This window comes from Hypanus sabinus, chromosome 1, assembly GCF_030144855.1.
Source record: "Hypanus sabinus isolate sHypSab1 chromosome 1, sHypSab1.hap1, whole genome shotgun sequence".
Classification (NCBI taxonomy): domain Eukaryota; kingdom Metazoa; phylum Chordata; class Chondrichthyes; order Myliobatiformes; family Dasyatidae; genus Hypanus; species Hypanus sabinus.
The window spans coordinates 12,857,277-12,884,835 of record NC_082706.1 but is presented as its reverse complement, the minus strand read 5'-3'; the positions used below and the strand labels follow the sequence as shown (position 1 = coordinate 12,884,835).

Below are 27,559 nucleotides of genomic sequence, written 5' to 3'. Positions count from 1 at the left end.
TCTTATTTGGAGTATTGTTTGCAGTTCTGGTCTGCTGCTTACAGGAGAGATATCACTAAGATTGAATGAGTACAGAGAAAACTTACAAAGATGTTGCTGGAAAGTGCGACAGGGTGCGTTCCCGCCCACCCCCCGTAGGATCTATCGGCCGACAAAAGTTTGGCTGGAGGGATGACTTTCAGTAGATCGCAGCGAGATAGCAACTCTGCTACTTATGAAACCCGGAGCCTGAATTAGGTCGTCTGCGAATACTTTAGCACCGGGTTCCCCACGAACATTCGGTGGGCTCAACAGGTTTAGAGGCGGCGCCCATCTGTCCGTGCTCCAGGCCAGTAGCAACGGCACTTCCCGCCGGCCACGCGAGACGGCTGGTTACCCAAGATCAACCAGTAATCCCTGGCGCGAGGGTATCACTGTGTTTAGGCGACTGATGACCTCGCGTGGGTAATGACCTCATGTGCGTTCAAGTTTAACAGTGGGTGTGGTGGAATAAGGAAAGGTGCAGCTGACTCATATCGTTTCACATCGCCAAATCATATCGTTTCCTCGCGGCCCGGTACTTGGGGACCACTGAAGTACACTGTGTAGCGCATGACACATGCGCACTGGGCAGAGAGAACGGAACTGAAACCCCACAACCCGGAAACAATCTCTCAACAGTATTTGTTTATTTATTTTTCCTTTTTATCAGGATCTACTGGGAAAGTCTCAAAGATCGACCAGTCGATCGCGGTCAACGGGTTGGCGACCACTAGACTAGAACATGAGGTCCTGAGTTAAGGGTGAAAGGTGAAATATTTAAGGAGAACCTGAGGAGGAAATTCTCCATTCAGAGGGTGAATGAGTGGAAGTGGTGGTTGCAGGTTTGATTTCAGCAATGAAGAGAAATTTGGATAAGTGCATGGGTGGGAGGGGTATGGAGGGCTCCGGTCTGGGTACAGGTCAATGGGACTGGATATGACAACAATTCAGCATGGACTGGATTGGCTGAAGGCCTGTATCTGTGCTGTAGTGCTCCAGCTCTGAAAACAGCAGAAACAAGGAATTGGGCCAGAAATAACTTCTTGCCACTAACCGCTACAGAACGTGCCATCCCCTCAACCCATCTCATTGTGGCTTTGATGTATTAGACATATTCACCCAAATAGAAATTAAAGTAGATTATTTTAAAGTCAAAATAGAAACAATTTTAAAATTCTTAAATCATAGAATTATGCAATATAGAAACAGGCCGTTTTCTTCATTTGGTCTACGCCGAACCAAACTTCATTTGGTTTGCCTCAACCAAACTAATCCCATTTGTCAGTATTTGGCCCGTAACCTTTTGAACCTCTCTTATTTGTGTACTGTCCAACTGTCCTTTAAAAGTTGCTATTGCACCTGCCTCAACCACTCCCTCTGGCAGCTCATTCCACACTCATGCCCCTCAAGGTCCTGTTAAATCTGTAGCCTCTCACCTGAAACCTGTGCCCTCTAGTTCCTGATTCCTCAAATCTGGGAAAAAGACAGTGAGCATTCACCCTGTCTGTGCCCCTCGTGGCTTTATATAACATCCTGTGAGCGCCAGTTCTGTGGGCAAGAACACCTTGTTAATGAGAAAGGTCAGAGGAGAACGGCCAGACTGGTTCAAGGTGACGAGAAGGTAACAGTAACTCAAATAACCACGTGTTACAACAGTGGTGTGCAGAAGAGCATCTCTGAACAGACAACATGTCGAATCTTGAAGTGGATAGACTACAGCAGCAGAAAGCCATCAACATACACTCATTGGCTACTTTAAGAGGTACACGAGGTACCCAATAAAGTGGCCTCTGAATTTACGTAGAACATAGCACTTTGGCTTACAATGTTCTGCTGACTTTTTAACCTACTTTAAGATCAATTGACCCCCCCTCCTACATAACCTTCCATTTTTCTATCATCCATGTGCCCATCTAAGAGTCCCTTAAATGTTCCTAATGTATTTGCATCTACCATCACCCCTGGCAGTGCGTTCCATGTACCCACCACCCTGTGTAAAATATTCACCCCGATGTCCCTCCTATACTCTGTGCAAAATAGAAACATAGAAAACCTACAGCACAATCCAGGCCCTTCGGCCCACAAAGTTGTGCCGAACATGTCCCTACCTTAGAAATTACTAGGCTTACCTATAGTCCTCTATTTCTCTAAGCTCCATGTACCTATCTAAAAGCCTCTTAAAAGACACTATTGTATCCGCCTCCACCACTGTTGCCAGCAGCCCATTCCACACGCTCACCACTCTCTGTGTAAAAAAACTTACTCCTGACGTCTCCTCTGTACCTACTCCCCAGCACCTTAAACCTGTGCCCTCCTGTGGCTACCGTTTCAGCCCTGGGAAAAAGCCTCAGACTGTCCACACGATCAATGCCTCTCATTATCTTGTACACCTCTGTCAGGTCACCTCTCATCCTCTGTCGCTCCAAGGAGAAAAGGCCACGTTCACTCCACCTATTCTCATAAGGCATGCTCCCCAATCCAGGCAACATCCTTGTAAATCTCCTCTGCACCCTTTCTATGGCTTCCACATCCTTCCTTTAGTGAGGCGACCAGAACTGAGCACAGTACTCCAAGTGGGGTCTGAACAGGGTCCTATATAGCTGCAACGTTACCTCTCTGCTCCTAAATTCAATTCCACGATTGATGAAGGCCAATACATCATATGCTTTCTTAACCACAGAGTCAACCTGTGCAGCTGCTTTGAGCGTCCTATGGACTTGGACCCCAAAATCCCTCTGATCCTCCACACCGCCAAGTCTTAGTATTAATACTATATTCTGCCATCATATTTGACCTACCAAAATGAACCACCTCACACTTATCCAGGTTGAACGCCATCTGCCATTTCTCAGCCCAGTTTTGCATCCTATTGATGTCCCGCTGTAACCTCTGACAGCCCTCCACACTATCCACAACACCTCCAACTCACCTCTGACATCCCTCCTATACTTTCCTGGAATCACCTTAAAATTATGTCCTTTGTATGAGCCATTTCTGCCCTGGAAATAAGTCTCTGGCTATCTACTCTACCTGTGCCACTTATCATCTTGTACATCTCTATCAATTCACCTCTGATCCTCCTTCACCGCAAAAAGAAAAGCCCTAGCTTGCTCAACACCTCTGCATAAGACATGCCGTCTATTCCAGGCAGCCTCCTGGTAAATCTCCTCTGCACCCTAACTGAGGTTTCCACAACCTTCCGAAAATGAAGCAACCAGAACTGGTCCAACTAGAGCTTTGTAGAGCTATAACGTTACCTGGCGGCTCTGGTTCTTAAACTGAACCCAGTACTCCACAAGACCATAAGATATAGGAGCAGATTTATGCCATTCAGCCCATTGAGCCTGCCCTACCATTCAACCACGATTGATTTATTATCCATTTCAACCCATTCTCATGCCATCTTCCACTCAACCTTTGACACCTATTAAGAAACCTATCCAGCTCCAGCCCAAGTGCGTGTTGCCAAAAGCTGAAGGGAAGTAAGAATTCAGACAAAAATTACATGAGAAAGGTTCACAAACACAAGAAAATCTGCGGACACTGGAAATCCAAAGCAACACGCAAAAAGTGCTGGAGGAACTCAGCAGGCCAGGCAGCACCTATGGAAGTGAATAAACATTTCGGGCCAGGACTCCTCATCAGGACTGGAAAGAAAGAGGGAAAGTCAGAGTAAGAAGTTGGGGGGGGGGGGTAGGGGAGGAAGATATGCAAGGTTACATGTGAATGTGATAGGTGGAAGTAGGTGACACATTTAACTCTCAGCTATCACCTACCACCTTGTACTTCCTCCCCTCCCCTGCCCTTCTTACTCCGACTTCTTGTTCCTTCCAGTCCTGAAGAAGGTATCAGCCTGAAATGCTGACTGTTTACTCTTTTCTCAAGATATTGCCTGGTTTGCAGAGTTCCGTTAGTATTTGGTGTGTGGTACTGATGGAAGTTCATGTTCTAAGCTGGAGGTTTACCTGGTCGGTGCTGGGTGTGTCTGCAATATCATTCATGCTTCGACTTTGAGCATGTCCTGTAATTTAAAAAAAAAACAGAAATAACACACTTAATTTGATATTCGCAGAACAGTGGAGTCAAGGAACCATCGTAACAAACAAGCTGGGGGGGGTTCAGAATTGGGGAGAGAGGCTTCTAGTTACTGGTGAGTAGCTTGGTTTGGACGTTAACCAAGGAGTGGGTGCACGCATGCAGGCTGCATGCAACGCTTTCGTCTTAGTTACCCAGTCACCGGGTAACGCAGGCAGGTGACTTACGTAGCCGTCCATAACCGGAAAACTGTCTCATTCCCAGGTCTTCAGTGGAACGATAAAAGCTCGCCCCAATGCCAGCAGATCGGTTGGGGCTGCGAGCTGCAGGTCGCTCATTAATTCAAGCAGTTAGTAAGAAAAGAAATAAAGATATATATTTAATTAGCAAAATGACTTACTGCACTGCGTGCTTATGCAACAATCGCGGTAAGAGAATAAGATTTCTGTCCCCTCTGATCTTACAGATGTAGATATCATTACAGTAGACTTGAAACCATCTTGAATCCTCTTGAAACCTGAATCAAAGAGCTGATTATTGAGGAGGTCCATGAACCAGGCCTCATTAGGGGATTGGAGGTGGACAGGGTCAGTCACTTTAAATTTCTTAGTGTTATCATATCAGAGGATCTGTCCTGGGAGTGGCACACAAATGTCATTACAAAGACGGCATGACAGAGACTCTGCTTTCTTAGAAGTTTGAGCATACTCAAAATGTCATCAAAAACTTTGACTAACTTCTACAGAAACACTGTGCAGAGTATCGTGATTGGTTGCATCACTGTCTGGTGTGGAAACACCAATGGGCATAAGCTCTTCTTGGGCTTTTAGCTGGGTGCAGATACCGATAATAACCAATTTTTCGATGACAAACTCTGCCATGGCATTTGGAAGCCCAAAAACAGTTTATGTACACCAGGAAAGCAAGGGATCCTTTTTCACCATTGAGCACATCTACAAGGATTGCTGCCACAAGAAAGCAGCATCCATCATCAAGGACCCCCACCATCCAGGCCATGCTCTCTTCTCACAGCTGCCATCAGGAAGGAGGTACAGGAGCCTTAGGTCCCACACCACCAGTTTCAGGAACACTTCTTACCCTTCAACCATCGGACTCCTGAACCACCACAAAATTGACTCCACAACTCATGGACCCACTCTCAAGGACTCTACAACTCATGTTATCGCTATTTTTTATTTAATTTTTGTATTTGCTCAGTTTGTCTTCTTTTACACTTTGGTTGTTTGACAGCCTTTGTGGGTAGCTTTTCATTGATTCTATTTTACATCTTTGTTCTATTTTGAATGCCTACAAGAAAACTAATCTCAGGTCAGTATATATAGTATATGTACTTTGGTAATAAATTTACTCCGCTAAAGATGGTGGCAGAGGGCGACTTCTCCCAGCTTGTCATCAAAACTGTTAAATACTTCCTATTCTAATGTCTCTATTTTCCCTTTCAGGGAGTCTGGGGTCCTGTCGGGATTTCTGATCTACAGTGGCATACAAAAACTGTGGTTCTGCATGACGGCGTGTTCCTGCTCCTGGAGCTTGCCGATCGGCCGCATTTCGGTATGTCCTTGTTTGACCTGAAGTCTGGTGACCTGCGCGGCCCTGTGGACACAATTTCTCGCCGGTGTCGCGTACTGAAGCGAAGCGGGAGATGCAACATCTAAGACAGCGAGAGTGGCTTTCGGACAATTCTGCTCTCGGTCATCGATTTGCCCATTTGATGCACCATCAATAACTCTCGGGGACGGGTGGCGAACGATAGGCTTTTATTAGCTGCAAGAGACCACCACACAACATCCTGGAGACTGAGGGAGAAGCAGTGCCTCCAATCGCCTTTATACAGGGGTCTGTGGGAGGAGCCACAGGAGCAGTCAGCAGAGGGGCGTGTCCAGACAGGTATATGTAGATCACCACACCATTCTCGAGTCAGGGAACTCAAAATAAAAAAGCAACGTTTCAGACTCACTGTAACATCAAAATAGTGACTGTTGTCTCCCCTGTCGCTGTGGAAGGAGCGATATCTGTCTCTCCCTTGTTAGTGAGAGAGAGAGAGCCTGTGGAACGTTGAAATGGAATGAACAGTTAGTTTTTGATGGACTGTAGACCATGGTCTCTCCTTGGGGGCTTTGCTGTTGCTTGCATGGTGAGTGGTGGGAATGCGGATGCTTTATGCTAGAATAATTTGGGGAGGCGTTGGGAGAGGGCTGAGGCTGCTTACTGCTGCTTGTGCGCGGGAGGGGGCATGGGTCTTTGGGGTTCTTACATCTTTTTTCTGTCATCTATTCTTTTTTTCCTGTTTCAAGGATGTCTGCAGAGAATAAAAATTTCAGGTTGTATATAGTATACATTCTTTGACATTAAATGGGACTATTGAACTATTGAACAACTGAACATTGAACTTTTTGAGATTCACCCATCTCCCCTCTCCTGCCTGGGGCAACTTGCCTGTTACCTTTCACCCCTCTTCAGCCCACAAATCATACTGGACCCTAATCTCAGCCCTCCCCCTTCCCTCTTTATATTGGCCATCTCGTGTCTCCACTCTTGGCTCTGAGGCAGAGTTTAATTCCAAAAGCTCATCAATTCCTTGCCTCCCACTGAAGCTGCTTGACCTGCTGAGTTCCTCCAGCCATTAGTTGCATGAAGCCATCCTTTGCCCAGCTACCAGTGGATGGCTGACAAATCACACAGTACGCACAGAAAACTTACGTACACCTGTCTCTTAACTCAAATAACTGCAGGAAATGCCAAAAAAGCTCAGCAGCCTCGATAGAGTGAATGTGGAGAGGATGTTTCTTATGGGGGGGGAGTACAAGACCAGAGGACACAGCCTCAGAATTGAGGGACGTCCAGTTAGGATGGAGGTGAGGAGGAATTTCTTTAGCCAGAGAGTGGTGCATCTGAGTAATTTGTTGCCACAGTCAGCAGTGGAGGCCGAGTCACTGGGCAAGTTAAAGCAGAGGCTGATAGATTCTTGATTGGTCAGGATATGGGAGAAGGCAGGAGATTGGGGCTGAGAGGGAAATGGATCAGAATGAAATAGCAGAGCAGAGTTGATGGGCCAAATGGCCTAATTCTGCTCCTATATCTTATGGTCTTATGACCTGAGAAACGGGGCAATAAAAGTATCGACCAGCTAGTAAAGAAAGTGGGGTTTGAGGATCGTGTCCCCAGGGTCAAATTGGTAGTCTGGAAGGAGAGGCCTGTTCCTGAGAGCCAAATCCGCGAATGACTATGAGCCCACTGGGGAAGCGGAAGCCCAGTGTCTGTAAGCTCGAGCCCAGGTCTGCTAGAGGAATGGAGGCCTGCCTGGGGTAATGGTACTCTGTATTTATGTGGCAGTGAGGGTGGGACAGGACTTGTTTTGCTCATGTTGCTTTGCTGCTGGTTGTGTTCTGTGTTGTTCTGCTGGGCACTGTGAGTGCGCTATGTTGTTGCCAAAATTTGTGGCATTACTTGCAGGCTGCTCCCAGCACACCCTTGTGTGTGTTGGTTGTTAATGCAAACAGATTTCACTCTATGTTTCAGTGTTTGTACAAGTGAAAAATAAACTTGAATCGTGAATTCTCCAACTTTAGATAACTCACACTTTCTTTTCCTTTTTTATCAAGGCTGCCACTCTTGCTTGTCAACCATGTATTCAATTACCTTTCACTTGTACGCCTTAGTCTTCTAGCGAGTCTACACAACATGGTCCAGAATCTTTACGTACTGATGGAGCAGGGAGGGGGACGATGAATGGGCAGAACAGTATAGGTGAGAGTTTGTGGAATGAGAGCACAAGTGACAGCTGAGTGTATCTCGGAGAACACCAAGGTCGTTTGAATTTGGAAAATGTAATGCTCCTGCCATGGGACTGTGAGCTACCCAAGTGAAAAATGTGATATCGTCTTTCCATTTGGTGCTTTGAGGTTCTGTAGCAGCGGAGCAGCGAAGTGCAGACAGATCGGTGAGTGAATGGCTGTTGTGTTGTCGTTGTGTTTGCTTGGCGAATGTGCAAAAACTCCTTTCAGACAGAGGACTGAATTGAACTCTGTTGCCCTTCACCTCCTCCCTTTCGCTGTTCCATCTGTCCGTCATCCTACTGCTTCCAAACCTTGGAAGCAGCCTATCCCACAACCCACTGCCAGTCCTGGGTTCACTGGCGAATTTATTATGCCACTGTAACATTTAAAAGAAGTGAAATAAAGTGTCTGGAAAATCTAACGGTTCCGCAGCACTAAAATCCCAAAGGTGCCAAATTATTGCAGTCTTGCTCGGAGTCAGACTTGAAGGCCCAAATGCACTCACACAGCTCCTATGTCATATTGGCATACTTCATCTTCAGACCAAATGCATGAATCTTTTGCTCCATCACTTATCTGGGCTGAGCCCAGGACCAACAAACCACCCGAGCTTTTGCTCCTTGTGCATCTCTGCTTGACTGAGCCAAACGCAAAATGTCGCGCTCCCTTCTGCTTCCTAACTTTGGAGGTCAGGATCAGTTTTCTGCCCCACGAGTTGCACATTGACACAGAGACTCAGAGCTTCTCAAGGTCTCAGCCCTTGATGTGGATGCATTCACTGAAGTTGCAAGGAATGGTAACAAAAGGTTAAGTGACTGAAGAAATGGGCATAATTGGATACAGGAACATCTCTTGTTATAGTGAGAACATCACACACCATGTTAACTACTTAGCACTGCAATTTATTTATTTTGGTCTGTGTTCCTTCATGCATAATTTTGATTAACTTGTATCTAATTGAAGATTTTCTTATGAATGTCATGGATTTGGTGTGAGGTGGAGCATTCTTTTGTGGGAGGGTGAGCAGCCAGAGGCTGTGGTTCACATCGGTACCTATAACATAGGTAGGAGAGGTGACGAGGTCCTGGAAAGTGAGTTCAGAGAGTTAGGTGCTAAGTTAAAGGAAAGGACCTTCATGGTTGTGATCTCAGGATTGCTAACTGCGCCACGTGCTTGTGAGGCCAGAAATAAGAAGATCATACAGCTTAATACATAGTTAAGGAGTTGGTGTATGAGGGAGGTCTTCAGATTTTTGGATCACTGGGCTCTCTTTCAGAAAAGGTGAGACCTGTACAGAAGAGGCAGTTTGCATCTGAGGTGGAGGGGGACTAATATCCTAAAGGGAAGGGTTGCTAGTGCAGCATGGGGGGGGGGTTAAATTAGAGTTGCAGGGGGATGAGAACCAAAGAGCCAGAACAGATAGTGGAATGGTGTGGAGAAAGATATTGTTAAGCCTACAGACACAGTCAGAAATAAAAAAAGGTCGAGCATTGTGGAACTATTGCTCTAAGCTGCATATATTTTGATGCAAGGAGTGTTGTATGAAAGGCAGATGATTTAAGGGCATGGATCAGCACGTGGAATTATGACATTGTAGATATTAGTGAGACTTGCTTGCAGGAGGGATAGGAATGGCAGCTCCATGTTCTGGGGATCCGATGCTTTAGATGTGATAGATCAGGAGGAATTAAATGGGGACAGTTCTAGTCAGGGAAATTGTCATGGCAGTGCTCAGTCAGGATAAAGTGTAGAGCTCATCTAGTGAGACTTTACAGGTAGAACTGAAGAATAAGAAAGGTACGACCATGTTGTTGGGTTTATATTATAGACCACCCAACAATCCGTGGCATTTAGAGGAAAAAAATTGTAGAGAGATTGCCGACTGTTGTAAGAAGTATAAGGTTGTGATAGTAGGTGATTTTAACTTCCCACATATTGACTGGGACTCCCATTCTATAAAAGGATTAGATGGGATAGAGTTTGTCAAATGTGTCCAGAAAAGTCTCCTTAATCAGAAGTCCCAAGGAAAGAGAGTAGAGAGAGTGTGATACTTGACTTCCTATCAGGGAATGAGTCAGGGCAAGTGAAAGAAGTTTGTCTTGAGGTACACTTTGCATCTTGTGATTATAATGTCATTAGTTTCAAGATAATTATGGAAGAGGATAAGTCTGATCCGCAGGTTAAGATTCTAAATTGGAGAAAGGCCAATTTGGATGGTATGAGAAAGTAGCTGGCAAGTCTGGATTGGGGCAAGCCGTTTGGTGTAAAGGTGTACTTGGTAAGTGGGACTGCAGAGTTTGTACGTTCCTGTCAGAATAAAAGACATGGATAACATGTTTAGGGAACCTTGACTTTCAAGAGATATTGAGTACCTGGTGAAGAAAAAGGTACAGGTGAACAGCAACAAGGCAGGAAGCAACAAGTGAGGTACTTGAGAGGAACAAGAAATACAAGAGAGCATTGAAGAAGGAAATCAAGCGTGAGGTTCCTCTAGCAGGTAAGGTAAATAAGAATCATAAGGGCGTCTACAGATTTGGAAAAGGATAGCAAGGGACCAAATTGTTCCTCTGGAAGATCAGAATGGTAATCTATGTGTGGAGTTGAAAGAGATGGTGAGACCTTAAATGGATCTTTTTGCATCTCTACTTACTCAGGAGACGGACACAGAGTCTTTAGATGTGAGGCAATGCAGCAGTGACGTTATAGACCCTATACAGATTACAGAGGAGGAGATGTTTGCTGTCTAGAGGCAAATTAAGGCCTGACGAGGAGTTCCCTTGGAACCCATGGGAGGCTAGTGCACAAATTGCAGGGGCCATAGCAGGGATAGTTGAAACATCCTTACCCATGGGTGAGGTGCCGGAGGATTGGAGGATTGGCTAATGTTGTCCCATTGTCTAAGGAAAGCTCTAAGAGTAAGCCAGGAATTTATAGGCCGGTGAGCTTGACATTAGTAGTAGGAAAGTTATTGGAAGTTATTCTAAGGATCTGGATATATAAGTATCTGGATAAACAGGGACTGATTAGGATCAATCAGCATGGCTTTTTGAATGGTCTGTCATGTCTAACCAACCTTAAGAGCTTTTCAAGGAAGTTACCAGGAAAGTAGATGAAGGCAAAGCCGTGGATATTGTCTTAATGGACTTGAACAAAGAAGGTTGAGTCGCTTGGTATTCAAGATGAGGTAGTAAATTTGATTAGACATTGGCTTTGTGGGAGAAGCCAGAGAGTGATAGCAGATGGTTGCTTCTCTGACTGAAGGTCTGTGACTAGTGTGTGCCACCGGGATAGGTCTGGGTCCATTGTTGTTCGTGATTTATATCAATGCTCAGGATAATAACGTGGTAAACTGGATCAGCAAATTTGCAGATGACGCCAAGATTGGCGGTATAGTGGAGAGTGAGGGAGGCTATCAAAGCTTGCAGTGAGATCTGAACCACCTGGAAAAATGGGCTGAAAAATGGAAGATGGAATTTAATGCAGTCAAGTGTGATGTGTTGAAGTTTGAGAGAACCAGCTAGAGTAGGCCTCACATAGTGAGTGGTAGGACACTGAGGAGTGTGGTAGACCAAAGGGATCTGGGAATACAGGTCCATAATTCCTTGAAAGTATCATCACAGGTAGATAGAGTTGTAACAAAAGCTTTTGGCACATTGGCTTACATAAATCAATGTATCAAGTGCAGGAGTTGGGATGTTATGTTGAAGTTTTATGAGACATTGGTGAAGGCTAATTTGGAGTACTGTGTGTAGCTTTGGTCACCTACCTACGGTTACGATGTAAATAAGATTGAACGAGTGCAAGGAAAATTTACAAAGTTGTTGCCAGGACTTAGGGACCTGAGTTATAGGGAAAGATTGAATAGGTTAGAACTTCATTCCCTAGAACATAGAAGAGTGAGGGGAGATTTGGTAGAAGTATACAAAATTATTGGGGATACAGATAGGATAAATGCAAGAAGGCTTTTTTCACTGAGATTGGGTGAGACTTTAACTCGAGGTCATGGGTTAAGGGTGAAAGGAAATGTTTAAGGGAACCTCTTCAGTCAGAGTGGTGAGAGTGTGGAACAAGCTGCCGGTGTAAGTGGTGGATGCAGGTTCAATTTCAACAGTAAAGCAACATTTGGAAGGGGTATGGGGGGCCATGGTCTGGGTGTAGGTCAATGGGACGAGGCAGATTAATTGTTCAGCATGGTCAAGATGGGCCGAAGTGTCCTATGGGTTGATGACTCTCTGTGCCAGTTATGCTGAAACAAGTTTCTCAGTGCACTTGTGTACTTGTTAACGTAACAACAAACTCAGCTTTGACCTGGCTCTAGTCAGACATTGAAATATCTTTTGCACTGCCACATTTGAAAAGTTACAGAAAGCATAAGTTTGTCACTGAAAGAAATGGACTGAAACTTCAGAGAGAAGTTGACACAGAACTGTGTGCTGGCAGAATTCTGGAGACCTTGTGGCTTTGAAATGATTCTTGAAGAGAACTATTTGATGACATTTGAATTGGCAAATAAGAGTTTGAAGGTAACACGTTTCTAACAGAAGGAAAAGCCTAATTAAAGCTGATATTTTCGGAAGGTGCAGATCTTTTCTGTGGCATCATCTAATTTTGGCTGGAATGATCATGATGGGCTGAATGGCTTCATTCTGCACCAGAAAGTTTATGATTCTGTGGTATTAATTGTCTAAATCAAGAGTTCCCAAACTTTTTCATGCCCTTTTTTGGACCTTTACTGTTAACCAGTTGGGAACCCTTGGTCTAAGTGACAGTCAGAACTGAGGTGTTCTTTAGAATGGAGTCTTAATCTCAGAGATGAGAGAAGAGATATGTGGGAACTCAATCTTGTAAACTACATTGTTGGCCATTAGTGGCTTCATGGGATGGTGAATAAAGCTTTAGGATCACTGGCCTTCATTTGTCATGGCATTGAGTATAAAAGCTGGGATGTTATATTGCAAGACATTGGTGAGGCTGTATTTGAAATACTGCATTCAGTCAAACTGCTATAGGGAGGATGCCATTAAGATAGAAAGACTCCAGAGGAGATTTATGAGGAGGCTGCCGGGACTCGAGGGACTGAGTTATGGAGAGTGGTAAAGCAGACAAGTACTTTTTTCTTTGGATTGTAGGAAGAGGGGGATGAACATACAAAGGTGTATAAAATTATGAAAGTCATTTATAAGCAGTCTTTTTCCCAGGTTTGGGGAATCACAAACTAGAGGGCATAGGTTTAAGGTGTGAATGGTTAGGTTTGATAGGAATCTGACTGGTGGCTTTTTCAACATACATAAAGTGTTATCGGAACTCAGCAGGTTAGGTTAGGAAGCATCTGTTGAGGGGAGTAAACAGTCAATATTTTGAGCTGAGACTCTTCATCAGGATTGGAAAGGGAAGGGGCAGAAGCCAGAAGAGAAAAGTGGGGCGTGGAAGGAGTTGAAGCAGGTAAAGGATAGGTAAGAGGAAAGGTGGGTGAGGGAGGGAGGAGGGGATAAGTGGAATAGATACAGGGATGAAGAAGAAGGAATCTGATAGGAGAGGAGAGTGGCCATGCAAAAAAAGGGAGGAGGAGGGAAACCAGAATGAGGCGATGGGCAGATGTGGAGAAAGGGGGTAATAGAGTAACCAGAACTGGGAATAAGAAAAGGGAGAAGGAGATATTGTGGAGAGATTACTGGAATTTGGAGAAAGCGAAGTTCATGCCATCAGGTTGGAAGCTACCCAGGCAGAATATAAGGTGTTACACCTCCAGCCTGAGCTTGGCCTCATCATGACAGTAGAGGAGGACATGTACTGACCTGCCAGAATGGGAACGAAAAGTGGAATTCAAGTAAGTGGTCACCCAGAGATCCTTTCTTTTGTGACAGACGGAGCATTGGTGCTCAAAGTTTTCCCCCAACATGCACCAGTTCTCACTGATCTAGAGGAGACTGCATGGTAGCACTGGATTGGAAAGTTTAAGAAAGAAACAGGCCAAACATGGGCAAATGGATCTAGCTTAGATGGGAACCTTGGTTGGGCATGGACCAAGGACCTTCTTTAACTGTGGTTGGGTTGCTGTGCCCACCTGATGAAGCTGTGGATGACTTTCCGATGTCAACCAGGGAACGATGGATGGGTTTCTTGGTTTGGTGGCGATGCTTTCTCAGGAGGATGAATGAAATCTGTTCCCGGACATCTGGTTTAATAAGTCCATCTTCAATCTGTTTGTCAATTATATCATCTGTAATGATAGACACATCAGTCACTTTCTGAGCTGCGTGGGTGTAATAGACTTCAAGTAGAAATTCGATTTTAGATCATAAGACATTAAGCAGAATTAAGCATCTTGGCCCAATGAGTCTGCTCCACCATTCAATCATGACTGAATCATTATCCCTCTCAACCCCATCCTCCTGCCTACTCCCCGGACCCTTTGATGTGTCTGCTAATCAAGGACCTATCGGCCTCCGCTTGGTATATTCTGCTTGTGATTTGGCTTACACAGCCATCTCTGGCAGTGAATTCTGCAAATTCACCACCCTCAGAACTCCTCCTCATCTCTGTTCCAAAGGAATGTCCTTCAGTTCTGAGGCTGTGTCCTCTAGTTCTAGATTTTCCACTCATGGGAACATCCTCTACACATCTTCTCTCTCTTGGCCTTTCAATATTTGGTAGGTTTCAATAAGATCCCCGCTACATCCTTTTAAACTCCAGCGAGTAGAGGCCCAGAGTCATCAAACACTCATTTGTTAACCAGTTCATCCCCAGAATCATTCTAATGAACTTCCTCTGAACCCTCTCCAATCCCTGCACATCCTTTCCTAGATATGGAGCACAGAACAGCACACCAGACTCCAAATGTGGCCTGACCAACACCTCATATAATCGCAGCATTACATCCACCCTTTCGTGTTTCAGACCTTTTGAAAAGAGATGTGGATGAGGGGAAGGGAAGGGCAATGAAAATGGAGTCAGTCAGAGAACAGTGGAGAAATGGTGAGGTGAGGAGAGGCAGGGTGGTGGAATGGTGAAAGGCGTGGACAATGGGATTCAGAAGGCAGGAAAGTGAAGGAATGGGGTGGAACAGGGAGATGGTGGGTGTTTGTGGAAGATGAGGTAAGGGTTGGGTGGAGGTGGTGAAGAGGGAGAAGGGGGAATGGGGAGGGTGTTGGGGAGGAGGGTTTTTATGGGGCCGGAGGATGAGTACCTCCAAGAGGGTCTCAACCTTGTCATAGGGTTTGGAGGCTTGTGTGCTTTGATTGACTCTGAGAGTTATACAGGCTGTAATCAGGATGTCCATTATTAAGGACCTTCAGCACCCAGGGCACGCCCTTTTCTCACTGTTACCATCAGGTAGGAGGTACAAAAGCAAGAATGCTCAGCAATTCAGGAACAGCTTCTTCCCCTCTGTCATCTGATTCCTAAATGGACATTGAACCCATTGACACCATCTCACTTTTTTCATATATGTTATTTGTTTTTTGCAGAGTTTTTAATCTATTCAATATACGTATATTGTAATTTATTTTTAATATTTTACTATTTTTTTTTCTTCTTCTATATTATGTATTACATTGAACTGCTGCTGGTAAGTTAACAAATTTCATGACGCATTCCGGTGATAATAAACCTGATTCTGATTCGGATTATGCTTTGGCTCTTGATAGGGTCACCCATTCCAAACAGGTCAAGGGATAGGGGCCAGACCAAGAGTGGTCCACCGGTCCTTCAGGTTCAAGGATTCAGTTTAGGGCTACCAACTCTGACCGGTCAAACAAAATTGTCATTGAAACTGCGAAGAGGAATCATACATCTGAGTGTGACGGTATTCCTGAGTCTCCACCCAGGACTTGTACGACTGATAGTAGTGAAAACTGAGAGGAAGCTGAGAGCATTACCACAGACTTTCATTGTTGACCTAATCGTCAGCGGTGTAAGGGGCAAGGGAAAAGAGAGGAGAATGGGTAGGCTTCTGCAGGTAGGGGGACAGACGAAGTGAAGGGGAGGGAGTTGGGAGGGGCATGGAGCAGTAAGTGTGATGGAATAAATGAGGTTGGTGGGTGGGATGGGGAGTAGTGTAGGGGTCAGGGAATTGGAGGATTGGAGGACAGTAGAGAGTTAGTGATGCAGAGGGAGACGTGTGTGGAGTGTGACTGTAAATGGTGGAGAGTGGGGTTGAAGATGGCAGGATGATGTCTGGATCTTAACTGCAGTCAGCAGTGGTGAAGATGGAATCCCCATCATGTTCAAAAATATCTACCACGAGAACAGAATAACATCAGCTGGCGAGCAGCAGGGATACCTGATGCCCCTCCCAATGATCATGAAACACATGAATGATAAGGACATGTGTCTGTGTGTGTACAATGATGAGCACTCAAAGCACCCCTCCAAAAGTGGTCAAATTTCATTTCCTACTCTTTCCCTTCCTGCAAAACTGTGGGCCATCAACATCAGGCTGAATGGCCTTTTATCAGCCAGTAGGCTTCAATGAGCCAAATGGACTTCATTTGCAAGCTTTAAACTTAGGATTCCCTAATGGTTTAGTGTCAATGGCAGAAGCGGATTGGCCAAATCTATTCTTCCTCAAAGCACTGTGTGTTTGTAACAAAGGCCTGATTGCATGTACAACCAATCTCAAGGGCGGCTTCTACCCTGCTGTAATAAGACTATTAAATCATTCCCTCGTACAATATGATGTATTTTTGACCTCACAATCTACCTCATTATGATCTTACACTTTATTGTTTACCTGCACTGCACTTCCTCTGTAGCTGTTACACTTTATACTACATAGTTATTGTTTTACCTTGTTCTACCTCAATACCATGAGTAATGATTTAATCTGTATGAACAGTATACAAGACAAAATTTTCACTTCATCTTGGTGCATGTGACAATAATAAACCAATGCCAAAACTAGCTCTGGTGAGGAGTCATAATTAATATAATCCCCAATAAATTCTCATGAGGTTTTGGTCGGAGAATGTAGAATAATGTCAGTTTTTCCATTCCACTCGGAGCATTCTCACGCAGATTACTGTCTAAGTCATGTGCTTTCACTTACTTGGTTTTAGAGACTTTGAATCAGGTCACAACAACAGACATGAAGTTGGTCTCTTACCTATGATCTGTGGTAAGGAATATCCATCCAAGTCTAGCAGCACAGTTTCGGTCTGCAGGCATGTCCGCAGCTCAAACAAACTGTGCAGCGATAACGTGGAGACATGAGGCTTACTCCATCGCTCCCCTCCTTCTTCAACCTTCTCTTCAAACTTCACCCATCTGAAAAAAAAGGTGGAGGAGTAAGTCTTTGCGCTTTGAGCAGTGTAGGAGGTAAAAAGCGTTCAATAATAGTATGCCATTTAAGTTCTGCTGAAGCATCCTTGCTTTTGGGTGGTGTCTTTGAAGTTATTGAACTTCCCAGAGGGTTTTCATGGGAGAGTTATAGGACAAAATTCAATGTTTAAATCTTGCCAAAGCTGAAATGCATCTGATTCTATCTAACTTCAATTGGAATTGTTTTCTTGATCTTAAAATAGCCTTCTGTAGGTCATTAGGCAAGTGACAAAGTGACGGGGTCTTGGTCAAAGTGGCAGCTTTTAAGTTGAGTGTTAAACACTCTTCCTCCCCAGTTCCACAGCTCCCATCAGTAATGTCAGCTCCCCCTTTCTGGTCTTGTCTGGCTTGTGAGTGCTAATTCTACCACCCTCCTCCCCATCTCAACCTAACCCTACTCTTGTTCAGCTCGGGACATTCTTGTCAAGAAGACCACGTGGTGCATCAAAGCCATAGAGGAAGCTGAGGTTTTCACTGGAGTTTGCAGTGGTCTCAAGTTGATTTTGACCCCCTGCTCTAACCTTCCAGCTCACACACACCAAAGTAGAGGAGAATCTTCAGGCAATTGTGTAGTTAATCCCCTGTCTCTCTACTGTATGTAGAACATTAGGTCAGGCCAATAATGAGGTTGAGTGCAAGTTTGCCAATAGTAGGTCAAGACTTGTGGCTACAAGAGTGAGATAAAAGATTAAATAAACAACATTTTAATTACAACACATTTGTTTCTTCAGTACAGAATGGTTTCTTTGTAATCTATTAACATACATAAGTAACAGAGTAAAATATAATTAAACCAGGCACAAAGAGTTCTTTAATAAAAACAAAAAATGTTAATCCTAAAGTCTAAAATATGTTTTAAGTCATGACTCAGACTTAAAGCTATTATTGACTTCAAATTCTTGCATTTGGAAAATGTATTTTGAATATTTAAAGCACGGGGTTTGAACTAGTCCCCATTCTCATGACTTCTTAGATTAGTGTCCAAACTGGGCTTAAGGAACAAGATTCTATGAGTTAGAAATTTCAGGAGGAGATTTAAAAGGGGTTCAAGACCCCATTATAGTCTTGGCAACACACACAAAATGCTGGAGGAACTCAGCAGGCCAGGCAGCATCTATTGAAAAGAGTAGACAGTCGAAGTTTTGGGCCGAGACCCTCCTTGCGTCCTGATGAAGGGTCTCAGCCCAAAATACCACTGTTTATCATTTCTGTAGATACTGCTTGACCTGCTGAATTCCTCCAGCATTTTGTGTGTGTTGTTTGGATTTCCAGCAACTGCAGATTTCCTTTTGTTTGTGATTGGATCCCATATAGTCTTGTGGCTTCCTTCAGGGAACATCCGTACTCAGTATCACCTGAACAATTGCATTCACCAATCACCCCTGTGCCACCGATCCCCCCCCCCCATAGAGTCAAAGTAAATTTATTATCAAAGTCCCTACATTCAGGTACTTTATTAAGTACTCCTGCTCACTTATGCAAATATCAAATCAGCTGGTCATGTGGCATCAATGCATAACAGAGATGGTCACAAGTTGTTGTTCAGATCAAAGGTCAGAATGAAGAAGAAATGTGATCCAGGTGAGTGTTGGCGTGGAATGATTGTTGGTGCCAGATGGGGTGATTTGAATATCTTAGAAACTGCTGATCTCCTGTGATTTTCACACACAGCAGTCTCTAGACTTTACAGAAAATGGTGTGAAAAACATCAAAAAAAACCCAGCGAATGGCAGTTCTGAGGTGAAAATGCCTTTTTAATGAGAAAGGTCAGAGGAGAACGGCCAGACTGGTTCAAGCTGTCAGGAAGGCAATAGTAACTCAAATAATCACACGTCACACCAGTGGCGTGCAGAAGAGCATTGCTCAATACACAACATGTTGAACCTTGAAGTGGATGGCTAAAGCAGCAGAAGACCAGATTCTACTCTTCTACGTAATAAAGTGGCCCCTGAGTGTAACTGCCCATTATAGTATTGGTTGGGGCCCAATGAGAGATTTAGAATTTTCAGAGGAATTGCATATTTATCTGTGCCTGTACCTCATAAATTGGAGAGTCCATAGTTTTGTTGTTACTTGCAGTCTAATTGAACCTCTTCCTCATTTTGTTTACAGATCCCTTCCCTGTCTCCTCAACCATTCACAGTTCAATAACTCTTTGAGATCTCCTGTTCTGGCCCTTTGATCATTCTCAGTGTTAGACGTTACATTCTTGGTGACCAGGCCTTTAGCTGGCAGGGATTTAACTCTGGAAGACCCTCCATAAACTTTACCACTTCTACCTCTGTCTTCACCTTGAAGATGCTCCTTCAAACATACTGTTTCAACCAATTTGTTGATCACTCTTTCTAATGTCTCCAGGTCAGATTTTATTTGTGAATGTTTCTGTGAAATGTCATGAATGTTACCCCAGGTTACAAGCACAAGTTGCTATTCTCTCAGGAATCCTTTAAGCAAGACTACTTGGAACAAATACATAAAGTTAAATTACAAACACAAGACTGTAGATGCCGGAATCAGGAGCAAAAATAAACTGCCGGAGGAACTCAACAGGTCAAGCAGTATCTGTGGAGGCAAAGGGTGATTACCACCAGTTCTGATGCAGGATCTCACTTCCACAGATGCTGCCTGACCAGCTGAGCTCTTCCAGCAGATTATTGCTTGATAAAGTTAAACATCTATTAAGCTTGAAGTTTCCTAGCTTTTGGCCAACTCTAAAGTTTTCATTCTTGGATAAAGTAAATTCAGTGTATAAAAAGCCATTTCTAAAAGAACAAAGTTATAACTTAGCCATGCTACATCATTCCATGTTATCCAATTAAAGTTATATGTTATTATGCATTTATGAAAGAAAAATTATATTCAGTTAACCTTCTGGACTTTTTTGAGAATAAATAAGGCTGTCCAATGGATGTATGTAATTAGATTTTTATATGGAGTTTGAAAAGGTCCCACACAAGAAACTGATGAAAAAGCTGAGGGCACATGGAATTGTTTACTTGTTTAGCAATACAGTGCAGGGTAGGTCTTTCCATACTTTTGTGCCTCACCACTTCAGCAGCCCCTGACATCACTGATCAACCCAAACCTAATCATGGGACAATTTACAATGATCAGAGAACTACTTTCCTGGTAGTTCTTTGGACTGAGGGAGGAAACCAGAGGATCTGGAGAAAACCCACACATTCCATGGGGGGTGACGGGTGGCAGGACATACAGAGACTCCTTACAGAACAGTGCTGGGATTGAACTCCAAACTCCACAATGCCCCGAGCTATGATAATTTTGAGCTAACTGCTATGCTACTATGGGGTAAGTATACTAATTGGAGAAAAGGATGGAGGAGGGGACCTAGAGGGAAGAAATAAGTAGGTGAGAAGACAAAAAGGGTCAGAGTGGGGAAATGAGGAAGGGGGGCAGTGGGAGAAGGGTGAATTTGTTTACCAGAAGGAGAAATCGATATTCTTGCCACCAGGCTGGAGGCTACCCAGACGGAACATAAGGTGTTGTTCCTCCATTCTGAGGGTGGCCTCATCACAAGAAGTGGCCATGGATCGGCACATGAGAACAGAAAAGGGAATTGGAACTAAAATGTTCCAATTTTTAAAAAAATTAGCTGATTTTTTTTTTAGGTTGACTGTGACTAACATTTACTGCAGATTGTGAAGGTTGGTCTCCAGGTATTCACAAGTCGTTTTTGGTGAGGGGACCAAGTGTCATTTGTCTAAGTTTGCTGACAATACAGAACTACAGTGCCTATAAACAGTATTCACCCCCACCCCTTTGGAAGTTTTCATGTTTTATTGTTTTACAACATTGAAAGACAGTGGATTGAATTTGGCTCTTTTTGACACTGATCAATAGAAAAAGACTCTTCCATATCAAAGTGAAAAACAGATCTCTACAAAATTATCTAAATTAATTACAAAAGTAAGACGCAAAATAATTGATTGCACAAGTATTTCCCCCCCCCCCACTTTAATATGACACACCAAATCATCATTGGTTCAGCCAATTGGTTTTAGAAGTCACATTATATAACTATATAACAATCACAGCACAGAAACAGGCCATCTCGGGCTTTCTAGTCCGTGCCGAACACTTACTCTCACCTAGTCCCGCCGACCTGCACTCAGCCCATAACCCTCCATTCCTTTCCTGTCCATATACCTACCCAATTTTACTTTAAATGACAATACCGAACCTGCCTCTACCACTTCTACTGGAAGCTCGTTCCACACAGCTACCACTCTCAATTATTAGTTAAATGGAGATCTATTCTTGGAGACGTGTGCAATCAAGGTGTTTCAATTGATAGTTGTAAAAATACACTGTATCTGGAAGGTCCAGCTACTGATGAGTCAGTATCCTGACAAAAACTGCACCATGAAGACAAAAGAATACTCCAAGCAACTCTGCAAAATCGTTACTGAAAAGCACAAGTCAGGAGATAGATACAAGAAAATTTTCAAGTCATTGAATATCCCTTGGGGTACAGATAAGTCAATCATCAAGAAATGGAAAGAATATGGCATAGCCGTAAATTTGCCTAGAGCAGGCCATCCTCAAAAACTGAGTGACCATGCAAGAAGGGATCTAGCGAGGGAAGCCACCAAGAGACCTATGACAACTCTGGAGGAGTTACAAAATACAGTGGCCGAGATGGGAGAGACTGGGCATACAACTATTGTCCAGATGCTTCGCCAATCACAGCTTTAAGAGTGTGTGGTGAAGTGAAAGCCACTGCTGTAGACCAAAATTGAGCTTTTTGGCCATCAGACTAAATGCTATGTTTGGCCTAAGTCAAACACCATATATCATCAAAAACACATCATCCCTACCATGAAGCATGGTGGTGGCTACATCACGCTGTGGGGATGCTTCACTGCAGCAGGCCCTGGAAGGTTTGTGAGGGTAGAGAGTAAAATGAATGCAGCAAAACACAGTGAAATCCTGGAGGAAAACCTGATGCAGTCTGCAAGAGAACTACGACTTGGGAGAAGATTTGTTTCCAGCCAGTCAATGACCCCAAGCATAAAGCCAAAGCTACACAGGAATAGTTTAAAAACAACAAAGTTAATGTCCTGAAGTGATCAAGTCAGAGTCTAGACTACAATCCAATTGAGAATTTGTAGCTGGACTTGAAAAGGGCTGTTTACTCACAATCCCCATACAATCTGTCAGAGCTTGAGCAGTTTTGTAAAGAATGAGGAAAAATTGCAGTGTCCAGATGTGCAAAGCTGATGGAGACCCGTCCACACAGAGATCTGCTGTAATTGCTGCCAAAGCTGCATCCACAAAGTACTAACTTGAAGGGGGTGAATACTTATGTAATCAACTATTTTTTTGTTTTATATTTGTAACTAATTTAGATCATTTTGTAGAGATCTGTTTTCACTTTGACACGAAACAGACTTTCTGTTGATCAGTGTCAAAAAAGCAAAATTAAATCCAATGTGATTCAATATTGTAAAACAATAAAATATGAAAACTTCCGGGGAGAGTGGGTGAATACTTTTTATAGGCACTGTAAGTTGGATGTGAGTCAGGATGGGGATGTAAAGAAGTTTCAAGATAGGTACCTAAAAATTAAGTAAAAATCTGGCAGATGGAATATAATGAATAAAAATATGTGTAAGAATATATAGATGCTCCAGTTTCCTCTCACACTGCAAAAACATGCACATTGATAGGTTAATTTGCCAGAGAAATTTACTCCTAATGTGTAGATGTGAGGTAGAAGAGTTGATAGCGAGAGTACAATGGGTTGGTGTATGATTAGTGTAAAGTAGTGATTAGTGATTTGTTTCTCTTTCTGACTTTAAAGATCAAAGTAAAATTTATTATCAAAGCACACACAGTATGTCACCATATACAACCGTGAGATTCATTTTCTCATGGGCATAACAAATCTATAAAATAATAACTATAACAGAATCAGCGAAGGACCACCCAACTAAGATGTTCAAGCAGAATGCTGAAGACAACAAACAGTGCAAATGCAAAAAGAAACAATAATATACGCAAATAAGCAATAAATCTTGAGAACATGAGATGAAGAGTTCTTGAAAGTGAGTCCACTTATTTGTGAGAATATTTCAATGATGGGGCAAGTGAAGTTGATTGAAATTATCCCCTTTGGTTAACGAGCCAGATGGTCAAGGGGTAATAATTGTTCCTCAACCTGGTGGTGTGAGTCTGGAGGCTTCTGTACCTTCTTCCTAATGGCAGCAGTGAGAAGAGAGCACGTCCTATGCGGAGGGCGCCGCTGATGATGGATGCTGCTTTCCTGTGACAGCGTTTCCTGTAGACGTGCTCAGTGGTGGAGAGTGTTTCACCTATGACGGACTGGGCCATATCCATTACTCTATGAGATAATTTTACAAGATCAGCTTGTAACTAAAGGAACAAAGGTTCAGTCAATGTTCGGACTTCAGCTGATTCCTGTCCAAATCAACAGTTTAGGTAGGAAGACTGAGTGGAACATCTCCAGATTTACTGAAGACACAAAGCTAGCTCCAAGAATTGTTTTTCAGTGAGATCTAAAACGAATCAGAGAAAACAAACATGCAGAACACTAACCAAAGACAGGGAATATTATCCAATGCCCATGGACTGAATACCACCTCACTCACTGCCAGACTGTCTAGAATCTGGGATACACTCAGCATAAGGAACCATTCACAGAGTAATAACATTGTGTTTTCTTTCTCAGTCTGCTTTTTTTTGGCCAATGTTGTGTCTGTCTGCTGAGGAAAGTCATTCTAAAAACAGTATGAAGTTCTTCCTTGATGGCATTTCTACTGCAGTGCTGATGATGTTGTGTTTCTCCTACTGGGCTGTTCTAGCACAGCCACAGTCTGGTGTGACCTATCCCCTAGGTATTGACTGTCTACAAACAGCGGGACAACTACAGCTCTACTGACCTGCCCGATGTGATGGACGGACTTGTCAGGCTGGCAATCCAATACCTAGCCGCAATGGCCAAAAAAGCACATCGGCACCTCTACGTCCTCAGAAGGCTAAGGAAATTCATCAGGCCCCATTGACCCTCACCGATTATTATAGACGCACTATAAAAAAAAAATCCTGTCTGGATACACCAGAGCTTGGGATGCAAACTGCTCTGCCCAAGATCATAAACTGCAGAGAGCTGTGGACAGAGCTCAGTCCAACATAAAAAAAAATAGTCTCCACTCTACGATCTCTGTCTACACTTCTTGCTGCTTTGGAAAAGACCCCTGACACCCTCTCCTCCTCTGCTTCAGAAAGGCAGAAAATATAAAAGAACACACGCCACTGGGCTCTAGGTGAGCTTCGATCTCTTTGTTATAAAGGAATCTCTTGAAAGGACCGCTTGTGTATTAAAGATGAATTCTTGACCTTATATGGCCCTTGCAAGTTATTGTCTACATTCTCTGCATTTTTTCTGTAAGTGTAACACTACAGTGCACTCTGTTACTGTTCTTCTCTTGTAACAGTATACAAGTAGAACACGTAAAGCCAAGTTTTTCATGGTATCTCGGTGCACAGAGCGTAGAACAGCCAGCACAGTACAGGCCCTTCACTCCATCATTTTTCATTTTAACCTGCTCCAAGATCAATTTCACCCTTCCCTCCTTCATAACCCTCCATTTTACTTTCATCCTTGTGCCTATCTCAGAGTCCCTTAAATGCCCTTAATGTACCTGCCACTTCCCCCACCCCGGCACTGCATTCCATGTATCCACCACTCTCTGGAAAAAAGACAACAACCTCTGTACCCCCTATACTTCCCTCCAAATACCTTAAAGTTAAGTTGTTTTGCATTAGTCATTTCCACTCCCGGAAAAAGTCTTTCACTATCCACTCGATTTATAGCTCTTATCACCTTGTACACTTCTATCAAGTCACCTCTCATTCTCCTTCACTCCAAAGAGAAATGCCCCAGCTCACTCAACCTATCCTCATAAGGCATGTTCTTTAGTCCAAGAAGCATCATGGTAAATCTCCTCTCCATGCTCCATGCTCTTCAAGGCAGGGACTGGGTATTGATTGTGAATGATCAGCCATGATCTCAGAATGGCGGTGCAGACTCGAGGGGCCAAATGGTCTACTTCTGCACCTATTGTCTATTGTCTAAATCTTCCATACTTCTGACAATTAGAAATCACTTTTAGTTCCATTTCCAGTTTTACGTACCTACCGTCTGTTCACTCATTCTTAAGCACTCACACTTTGACATCAAAGTGCTATTTTCCTGAGAGTGGCATCAAAGATTCTATTCTGATGAGACCAAGTAGATGGCCTGAGTGATCCCACACACAAAGGAATGTGGTTGTGACTCCATTTTCCTTCATACAAGAGTAATTCAGGACAGTGACCTGGGTTCCTCCATCTTCATTCCCTTCATCACTGCCCATTCCTCCATCCTCAGCTCAGAACATGGAGTGTTCACTGATGACTGAACATTCCTTACATCTATTGGCAACTCATTGTAAAATGAAGGGGCACAGAATCAGTATCAGGTTCAGTATTACCAGAATAAGTTGTGAAACTTGCTGTTATGCAGCATCAGAGTGCAGAGACAGAGGGTGGAAGGTCTCATGCTATCCATTCGAAGTAGGGTGCCATGGTTTTATTGCGTTCACTTTCCAGAAGTGGCTGTGTGACCTTGGCTCCACTAGAAGAGAGATCAAGTCAACCAGCAGGGCTGTAGCTGAGGCAGCAGAGAGGATCATCATGGGCGTGGACCAATACGTCCAGAGGGGCAGATAGTCGGACAGTGTATCCATCTTTTGCAAACCCTTCAGTAGTTGCATAGACACCTGAGGAGTAGACTATCTGTTGGATGGAAGTGACCAACAACTCTGATAGAGGCAGATGCCAAGTTGTTAAGCTCAGCGGTGGGAGGTGGTGCTTTAGTACTGCTGGCCCACCACCTCGAGGGAGTCTTGATCATAAACGGGCCGAAACTCCTGAAGACAGGTGGTAGATCAACTGATGGTCCCACTGGTGATAGCACAGAGCAGTTAACATCTTAGTCCACGTGTATTTTCAATTCTAATTCACAATAATAAAAACAATAAATTGCAACAAGTAATTTTTGCACTATTTATTTAATTTAATTTAACATTTATGTTAAATTAAATTAAATAAATAGTGCAAAAAGAGGGAAAAACACTGGTAGTGTTCATGGGTTCATTGTCCATTCAGATATCTGATGGTGGAGGAGAAGCTCTTCCTGAAATATAGAATGTGTGTCTTCAGGCTCCTTTACCTCCTCCTTAATGGAAGCAATAAGAAGAAGGCATGTCCTGGGTGATGGGGGACTTTGATGACAGATGCTGCCTTCTTGAAGCATTTCCTTTTGAAATTGTACTGGGTGCTGAGGAGGGTAGTGCCCATGATGGAGTGGGCAGAGTTTACAACTTTCTACAGCTTTTTTTGATCCTGTGCAGTGGTCCCTCCATACCAGCTGGTGATGCAACCAGTTAGAATGCTCTCCACTGAACAAGAATTAAGCAAGGGGTCCGTGGACCCTAGATTGGGTACCCCTGATATAGAACTTGAGCTTGCTGTTGGCTCCTTCATGGATGGTCAGTCATTGAGTCTCTTCTACACCTCTGGTCAAATTGGGAGTAATATTAAATTCTTGGGTAACTTTTCTGATCATAAACTCAGATCTCTTGACAGCATTTGATAGCTTTGTATTATTCCCATTCAATAAACTCTACACTGATGGGACTTACAGGAGATTTGGTAGCATACCAATTCTCTGCAGACTCCTAATGAAATATAGCCATTGTTGTACCTCCTTTGTTAATATTTTGGGCCTGGGATAGGTCTTCAGAGATGTTGACACCCAGGAACTTAAAACTGCTCATGTTTTTTGATCCCTCAATGAGGACTGGCATGTATTCACTTGATTTCCCCTTCCTGAAGTCAATTCCTTGGTCTTACTGACATTGAGTGCAAGGTTATCACTGTGGCCACACTCAACCAGTTGATCTACCTTGCTCCTGTATGCCTATTCATCACCATCTAAAATTTGGCTAGCAGTAGTTGCGTTGTTGGAAAATTTATAATTGGTGTTTGAGCTGTGCCTAGCAACACAGTCATGGGTGAAAAGAGAGTAGAGCAGTGGATAAAGAATGTATCCCTGGGGTGTGCCAGTATTGATCAGAGAGGCGGAGATGTTATTTATGATCCACAATAGACTATGGGTTCTTGGGGATGAAGTCAAGGAACCAACTGCAGATGAAGGTACAGAGGCCCAGGATTTGGAGCTTGTTGATTAGAACTGAAGGTATAATTGTGGTGTATGCTGAGCTGTAGTTAATGAACAGCAGCCTGATGTAGTCATTGCTGTTGTCAAGATCACCCAAGGCAGAGTGGACAGCCATCTGTTG

General features: G+C 43.6%; 1 protein-coding gene across 1 annotated transcript in view; it reads right to left on the bottom strand.

Moving 5' to 3' along the window:
- slc4a5a (solute carrier family 4 member 5a) overlaps positions 1-27,559 on the bottom strand; it is a 166,926-nt gene that overhangs the window by 84,335 nt on the left and 55,032 nt on the right. The window contains exons 5-8 of the mRNA XM_059964691.1: positions 16,957-17,117; positions 13,918-14,073; positions 4,284-4,379; positions 3,987-4,042 (exon numbers count right to left, since the gene is read on the bottom strand). Of these exons, the coding sequence (XP_059820674.1) occupies positions 3,987-4,042; positions 4,284-4,379; positions 13,918-14,073; positions 16,957-17,117 (469 nt within the window). The remainder of the gene's footprint in view (positions 1-3,986; positions 4,043-4,283; positions 4,380-13,917; positions 14,074-16,956; positions 17,118-27,559) is intronic.